General features: G+C 47.3%; 1 protein-coding gene across 2 annotated transcripts; it reads left to right on the forward strand.

Annotated features, from left to right (window-relative positions):
* The first annotated feature begins 606 nt into the window (after positions 1-606).
* Positions 607-7572, forward strand: GRIFIN (galectin-related inter-fiber protein). 2 transcript variants are annotated; one of them, XM_069085383.1, is made up of 5 exons: positions 607-680; positions 3564-3643; positions 3887-4046; positions 5683-5855; positions 7386-7572. In XM_069085383.1, exons 1-4 carry the CDS (start codon positions 669-671, stop codon positions 5851-5853), a joined length of 423 nt encoding a protein of 140 aa, XP_068941484.1. In that variant the 5' UTR covers positions 607-668; the 3' UTR covers positions 5854-5855; positions 7386-7572. The 2 variants fall into 2 exon arrangements, with proteins under 2 accessions (XP_068941484.1, XP_068941483.1); XM_069085382.1 differs by having other exon boundaries at positions 5683-5849.
* Positions 7573-7804: the final 232 nt, after the last annotated feature.

Consider the following 7804-nt stretch of genomic DNA (forward strand, 5'->3'; position numbering starts at 1 on the left):
ACACAACTGATCAGAATTGGCTAGAGCGGGCAGTTGGAAATGTGGCCAAGCTGGAATCAGCCAGGCCCTGGGAAGGGGCAGGGGGGACAGGAAGAAGGGAGTCAGGATGCTCATATTTAATATTTGCATAAGAATTTGGAGCTCCAGGGTTTCCCTCATTAAATATGTCATTTTGGGAGGCCTGGACTCTGCTTTGTTACAGATACTGGGAGCGGCATCCTAATTATATTCAAAAAAAAAAAAAAAACCGAATTTAAAATGGAAGGGAGGGCAGGGAGGAGAGATTTTTGTGGTTATTTGTATGTTCGTCCTAAAACACTCTTCTAAATTGTAAGGTAGAGACTGGGTCTTATTCATCATTGTCTCCCCTGGGCCCCTAGAATGTAATGGCGGGGGCGGGGGAGACGGGTGGTGGGGAGTTGAAACCTTAAGGAATTTGCTCCATTCCTCAAACACCCTACCTTTTTGCTCTGTGGCACTGATAGATCTGAGGCAGCATTTCCTAAAACAGAATTGGCCTGGGAATAGGATGGGGGAAGCAAGGCGGGGTCAGGCATTCCCATGGGGGTGGGCCACCCCTGGGTCCTCCTCCCGTCGCTGTAGACTGCCTATATCAATAGCCAGGCACCTCCCAATCTTTTCTACTGGGAACTGGGACCACTGGGAAGATGCCTGTTCAGGTGAGGGCCGCGCCCCCGGGCCACTGAGAATTAAATAACTTTAACTACAGGTGATCCCTCCCACCTCCCCACTCTCCACTAGACTGAGCTATGCTGGGTGTGTGTGTGTGTGCCAATATTTGTAGCGAGGTAATGTGGTACTAAAAGCGCTGGATTTGAAGACCGATTCAAAAACTCATTGCCTAGTAAGGCAAAGGTTTGTATGACCTTGAGCAATTCACTTCTCTCTGAACCTCAGTTTATAAGTAAAATGGAAATTACTTGCACTACCTACCACTTGAAGTTGTGAGGATCAAACGAGAGAATGTACGTAAAATTTTCCATAAACGCGAGCTGTTATCGTGTGAACGTGTTGTCTGCCTTTTGGCAAATAAGAGAGGTGGGAACGAACACTAAGAGCCCTCCCAGTTCTCAAAACTCCGGGACAGCCAGTATGTGTGTGAGTCCCTAAGCTAGCGGAGGGACCAAACGTCTCGGCGCAAAAGTTGCCTTTTGGGCTGGTGTTTAGCAGCACGCGTGCCTGGTGGCCCCCGCCGCCCGACGGGGTGGGGGTGGCTGTGAAAGGCAGGCGGGGCAGCATTTGGTCGTAGCCCCGGGCTGCTGTAGGAGACGGAGCGTGGGAAAGAAGGCCCTGGCAAGCGGGTGGAGGCTAGAGCCAGGAGCGAAAGAAAGGGGCCTGGCCGCCGGCTCGGGCGTCTGGACGTCCGCTCGGACCTTAACCCCTCGGGAAGGGGACAGAGAGAAGGCAGACCCGGGTGCCGCCTCCTCTGATCCCGGGACCGTGGCCAAACAGCGATTTGGGCGCTCTCGTGGTCTTGGCTCCGGCCTTCTCCCGAAGGCCAGAGCCCTGCAGCTGCTCAGCATGGGCAGTGCTTACCCCCCACCCCCGACCCCCGGCAGCGTGAGAACCCCAGGCCGACGCCCCGGCTCGCAATTCACAGGCCTGCGCTAGAATTCGCGGGCACATGTCCGGCCGGCCCTCAGCGCGGGACCAGGGGCTGGGCCCGTTTGGCCGCGCCGGCCCCGACCCCCTCCGGCCCGCCCCCCAATCCCCGGGTCATTAAAGCTGGGAAGAGGCAGCTGGGGTGGAGAAAGGGAGTGCTGGGGGGCCGGAGGAGGGCGGGGAGGATGTGATCTCCTGGGAAAGGTCGTGTGCTAGTGGGAGCCAGCGGACGCTGTGCGCGTGGGTTCTGCGTGTGTCTGTGTCTGTGTAGCTGTTTGCAAGCCTATGTTGGGTGAGAGGGCGATGAAAATGTGTCAGAGCAATAATAATGTGATTTCCTAGGCGATCCACTCATGCAGATCGGAACCAGATTTTAAGCGAGCTTTCTCCGGCTCAGATAAATTCCGTCACTTGCCAAGGCCCACATGATTGATGAACTGATTGATTGATACTTGTAGAGCCGTTTTATCCTTTCAGAAGCAAACCCATAATAGCTTCTTACTTTGATTTAAATCTTTCTTAACCGCTTCCATCATTACTGGTGTGTAATGTTGATGACAGGTGTATTATTATCCTTGATTCACACAAACCAGACGAATGAGGACGTGAAGGCTCAAAGGTTAAGTGAGCTGTTTATGAGCTCGCAGAATCCTTGTCTGCCTAAGGGTCACTGTTTTTTCCCAGCCTGTTCCAATACCTGGGGCTTGGGAAGAGAATCAAAAGAGAGGTTAGCAGTGAAGGCGCTTTAAAAACTTGTAAAGCTTTATGTTGTTATTATTCAGCAAATAATAATAGCTTTGAATAATAACGGATTTTATTTAGAAATTAAAATTTAAATTGAAATAATACATTTAAATAATAAATTCACTTTAAAAATCATCTGCAACAACTCTGAGGTAGCTAAAGTATCATTAGGCCCATTCTGTAGATGAAGAAACTGAGACTTGAAGAGGACTAGTGATGGAGAGGAATAGGGGTGTGAAGAGAGTAAGAGACAAAGCTGGGAAATGCCTGGCTTCATTTTCATAGGATCATCAAAACAGAGATCTAGGATCTTTTTGGAGGAAAAAGTCATGACTTGGCTAGTCTTTTTTTTTTCTTTTTGGAGGGGGGAAGGCAGGTCAACTGGGGTTAAGTGACTTTCGGAGGGTCACACAGCTAGTCCTCCTGATTCCAGGGCCACTGCTCTATTCACTGTGCCACCTAGCCTCTCCTAGGCTAGTCTTTCAATGAGAGTCCTTAGACAAGGTCATGGGGGCTGTCTTCAAGCAGCCACTGGACTCATGGCTCTGGAGGAGAAAGTGAGGCTGGTGATTTTGTGCAGCCCGGCCTCACTTAAATCCAAGTCATTTGCAAGTCCTGCCATCTCCTTCCTGACATCAAGATCCTCTTCTCCAATTAACAAAACAACAACAACATTGACAAGATCCATAAGCTAAGCCTTCCCATCTTGGTAGTACCTGCTAGAAGGTTCACTCCACTGGCAAAGCCTTCAAGAACCTGGGTCATTTCCATGCCATGGTGAGTAACTGGAAGAGGACTTCAGTGGAAGCAGGAACACACACCTATCCACATAAGTAGAATACAAGGTAGAATTCAAGATGTGTGTTATATGTCCAATACCTAGCAAATGGCATACCCTTAAAAAAAATGTTGAATGTATGAAGGAATGGAGGCCTTTGCCACTTGGCCCAGCTGTTTGAGCCTTTCCCAATAAGGTTACTTTACATCTATTTTATTTGTATGTGTGTAGGCTGTCCCATCAGAACATGACTTATTAAGGGCCAAAGCTGTTTTTGTCTTTCTTTTCCATCTGACTCATTACTAGTATATCATAATCACTTAATAGATGTTTGTTGATTGTTGATGGATTGATTAGAGGAGGAAGAGGAGGATGCCTGTCCACCTCAGCATTTCCCCCACTGTCTTTCCATTCACAGTTTGAAGCCTTTTGCTCAGGGGGCCTGGTCCCAGGCTGGAGTCTAATCGTCCAGGGTCAGTCCAACTCCAAAGATGATGAGTAAGAGAAAATTTCTTTCCTCATGCCTTTCCCTTCCACCTCCCAGAGAATGTTTAAGAGAAAATGGGCGGCAACGGCAGGGTGCCAAGTGCCGTCATTGCAGATTGGGGGTGTCTTTGGGAGGACCTTAGATATGCCTCAGGACTGAACTGATAGTAGGGTCTAAAAGGGTCTATAGGATTAAGGGAGTGGGGAAGGGTAATGAGGTCAAATGCCTGAATTCTGTGGTTTTCTTTCTTAAAGGTTTGAAATAAATTTCCTCTCCGAGTCAGGTGACATTGCTTTCCACTTCAAGCCTCGATTCTCCAATAGCACCTTGGTCTGCAACTCCTTCCAGAGCAGCCGTTGGGGTGAAGAGGAAGTTTACAATGTCTTCCCTCTGGAGCTAAAGGAGCCTTTCGAGGTAAAAGCAGGCTCTCTCTCCCTCCCCCACCCCATGAGGCAGAATGAGGTTGGGATAAATAAAGATGATTTTTCAAAGACTTAACAGTACCTTTCAAAATCCCACAGAATATGTGTGACTGAGCCCTCTTAAGGCAGGAGGGAGCACAGAGACAGACTTCAGGGTAGAAATACAGTAATAGTCACCCTAATTTATGTAGCACTTGACCATTTACAACACACTTTTCCCTTAAAACCTATAAAGTGGGTGGTACAACAATTGTCATCCATTCCCAGATAAGGAGGCCTCATGAGGCTCAGTGTGTTAAAGTAATTTTCCCGACCTCCTGCCATTTGCTGGGTGGCAGAAAGTGAAATCTAACATAAGCCCAGCCCATTCCCCTCTGTATCCTGCTCTTCTCTCTAAATTGTAATCTGCAGTACACATAGTGGAAAGAGATCACTGTAGTGTCATTCAGTGTGCTTGGAAGTCTTTTCCCTTATCTTCTTCCTCTTCATATCTTAGGGGCCATTTTTTTCTTCCTACCTGCTGATACTAGAAAAGCTCCTATCTCAGTATATACAATTAATGGTATCTCTCCTCTTATCTTGGCAGCTAAAACTGACGTCTGTCTCTAAGTGCCCAAATTGTGGGTAATTAATTAGATGTAGTTAGCCTGGGAAGATTTCAGGGGTGTTTATGTGCTAATGGATGGGAGATCTGAAGGTCTGGCCGCCTTCTAAAGGTTGATTGCTCTGTTGCCCTCCACCCTGGGTTCAGTCCCTTGACCTCCTGGTGTCTTGGTCTCCCCATATGTGAAATTACACACTTAATAGCTGTGTGACCTTGGGGACCTGTCCTATAAGGAAGGGACCAACCAAGAGGTTGTAATCTTATTATTCACTATCATCAACCGAGATTTATGGCGCTCCCACTATAAGTATGTATGGTACTATGCCTAAAGCACTAGGGTTTATTATTGTTGTTCAGTAATGTCAATTATACATGACCTCATGGACTTTTCTTGGAAAAGATACTGGGGTGGTTTGCTTTTTCTTCTCCAATGTGTCCCAATGAGGCAAATAGGGGTTAAGTGACTTGCCCAGGGTCACACAGCTAGTAAGTGTCTGCTGCAGGATTTGAACTCAGATCTTCCTGACTTCAAGCCTGGTGTTCTATCCACTGTGGCACAAAACTGTCCCTGAAACACTGGGAATACTAAGAAGTGAAAAATATCCTTTCTTTCAAAGATCTTCTAGTCTCATTTTGTGGTTTTGGTGGGGATCTGTGATTTTATTGGTATAAGGAACTCCTCTCCAGAAAATCTTCTACTAGGACAGACTGAGAGCTGCTCTGCGATTTGAAGTTTCAGAGACCTCTCTGGGGCAGTATTCATCAGAGGCAGGATTTGAACACAAGTCTTCTATACTCCAAGGATGGTCATCTATCCATTATACTATGTTACCCTTCTATAGCCTAGTCTGCAGAAGGTAGCATTTCTTTATGCATGCATTCGTTCATTCAGCTAGCATTTTTAAAGCCCCACCCCCCACCCTAGTGCACAATACTAGCATGTCAATAAGAGATAAGATTGTTGAAGTAGAGAGGGGACAGACTTTTGCTGCTAGGGGCCTGCACTGACCCACCTGTCTTTCAGATTGAAATCTTTTCAGATTCTGAGTATTTTCACGTCTTCATCCAAGAGAACAAGGTGGCACAGTATGAGCACCGCCAGAAACCGCTGGCCTCCATCACCAAGGTGCAAGTGCTGAATGACCTCAGATTCCCGCTGGTGGAGCTTTCCAAGAAGCGCCTCTATCTGGGGTAAAGGTGCCACATCATGTCTCCATCCTCCGGGCAGAACAGTCATGGGCTCATGGACCTAGCTTGGAGGGGACCTCAGAGGTCAACTAGTCCAACCCCATTACCTTATGGACAAGGAAACCAAAGCCAAGGTTTTAAGTGATTTGCCCAAGGATACATTTGAACCAGAATTCTTTCCACTGTACTACCCCACCTCCACATCCAAGGCAGGCTTTGCCCTCAGGTCCTCTGAGCCCAGTGCCTATATATATATATATATATTTTTTTTTTAGGGAAATTGGGGTTAAGTGACTTGCCCAAGGTCACACAGATAGTTTTTGTGTTAAGTGCCTGAGGTCAAATTTGAACTCAGGTACTCCTGACTCCAGGGCCAGTGCTGAATTCACTGCGCCACCTAGCAGCCCCGCCTATACTCTTTCTACTGTATAACACACCAGATCTGATAGGAAATTCTTGAGGTCATCCTACCCATCCCATCCACACCTAGGAGGGCATCTGAAAGATCCTGGATTACCTGTGCCACTAAGTTGAGGTACCAGTCACACCAGCATCAATGGCAGCTCAGTATCCCAGTCTTCCTAATCCCTGACCTTTATAGGGGGTGAGGAGACTAAGCGTCTAATTATGGCACTGGGCTAAGCCTTTACAAATATAATAATGCTTTTCTTGTTCAGTTATTTTTAGTCATGTCTGACTCCATAACCCCATTTGGGTTTTTCTTGGCAAAGATACTGGAGTGGTTTGCCATTTCCTTCTCTAGCTCATTTTACAGATGAGGAAACTAAGGCAAACAGGGTGAAGTGACTTGCCCAGGATCACACAGCTAATAAGTGTCTGAGGCCAAATTTGCATTCAGGAAAATAAGTCTTCTTGACTCCAGGCCTGATACCCTATCCACTCTGCCACCTAGCTGCCTAATAATAATAATAATAACAACTAACATTCAAATAATGCTTACTCTGTGCCAAACACTGTACTGAGCATGTCACAATTATTTTCTCATTTGATCCTCACAATTCTGAGAGATAGGTGAGGAAACTGAGGCAGAGGTTAAGTGACTTGCCATGTGTCACACAAATGTGTGAGGCTGGATTGGAATTCAGGTCTGCTTGGCCCCAGACACAGTGCTTAATTATCCATTGCACTATCTAGCTGCCTCTAGGCTTTATAAAGCACTTTCCAGTTTACAAAGTGTCCTAACACATCTCATTGGCTCCTCACAACAACCCTTTGAGAAAGACAGTGCATATGGGGAGGGGGGCATTATCCCCGTTTTATAGGTAAGGAAACTGAGGCACAAAGACACTAAGCTGTGTGTGCCATTTACCCAAGATCAGATACCCAGTAAATGATGATAGAACTGAGACTAGGACTGGGGCTTCCCGAGCTAGCCCACTGCTCTTTGGACTCCACTGAGTCCCGTCTTGGGACTCCCTTGGGCCTGAGCATATCTAGTTTTCTCCAGTGCCCCTTTCCTTGGGAAGCTATGAGGACAGTGGGGCTCTCTGTAAAGGTTCTACCTTTTGACATCCACAGAGATGGGAGGTTCTAACCTGCTGCTGACAGTCCTTGGTGTTGGAAAGAGATTCGAGCCCTAACCATGCCGAGAGATCTCCAGAGACAGATGTGTGTGTGTACGTGAGTGTTTGTGTGAGTGTGTGTGTACTTTTCTTGCCAGGAAAGGCACTTGTGCCATTGGCTTCACCAATAAAAACTGAAACAACCCCTGGGAAAGTGGACGGTGAACTGTTATGGGGCAGGGGAGGGCAGAGGAAGGGCGGGGATGGTCAGCTGGGTGAGGAATTCAGCTCCTTGGGACCTTTGATCCTCTCCCCTTTAGAACCCAGCTCCTACCTTTTTTTTTTTTTTAACTCTGCCTTGGGGGATGGAAGAGGAGCAGCAGCAGCCAGAGCCCTGGGAAACACTGCCTAGTCACCTGATCTCCTGGGAAAAGG

Source organism: Petaurus breviceps, unplaced genomic scaffold (genome assembly GCF_028583685.1).
Source record: "Petaurus breviceps papuanus isolate PSGF00001 unplaced genomic scaffold, PetGlider_PUasm1.0 175, whole genome shotgun sequence".
Classification (NCBI taxonomy): domain Eukaryota; kingdom Metazoa; phylum Chordata; class Mammalia; order Diprotodontia; family Petauridae; genus Petaurus; species Petaurus breviceps.

Excerpts from the sequence above, each read along its gene's own strand:
- GRIFIN (XM_069085382.1), top strand. Across the intron at positions 3,644-3,886 it reads TCCAACTCCAAAGATGATGA|GTTTGAAATAAATTTCCTCT; the intron begins GTAAGAGAAAAT and ends TCTTTCTTAAAG. Across the intron at positions 4,047-5,682 it reads AGCTAAAGGAGCCTTTCGAG|ATTGAAATCTTTTCAGATTC; the intron begins GTAAAAGCAGGC and ends CCTGTCTTTCAG.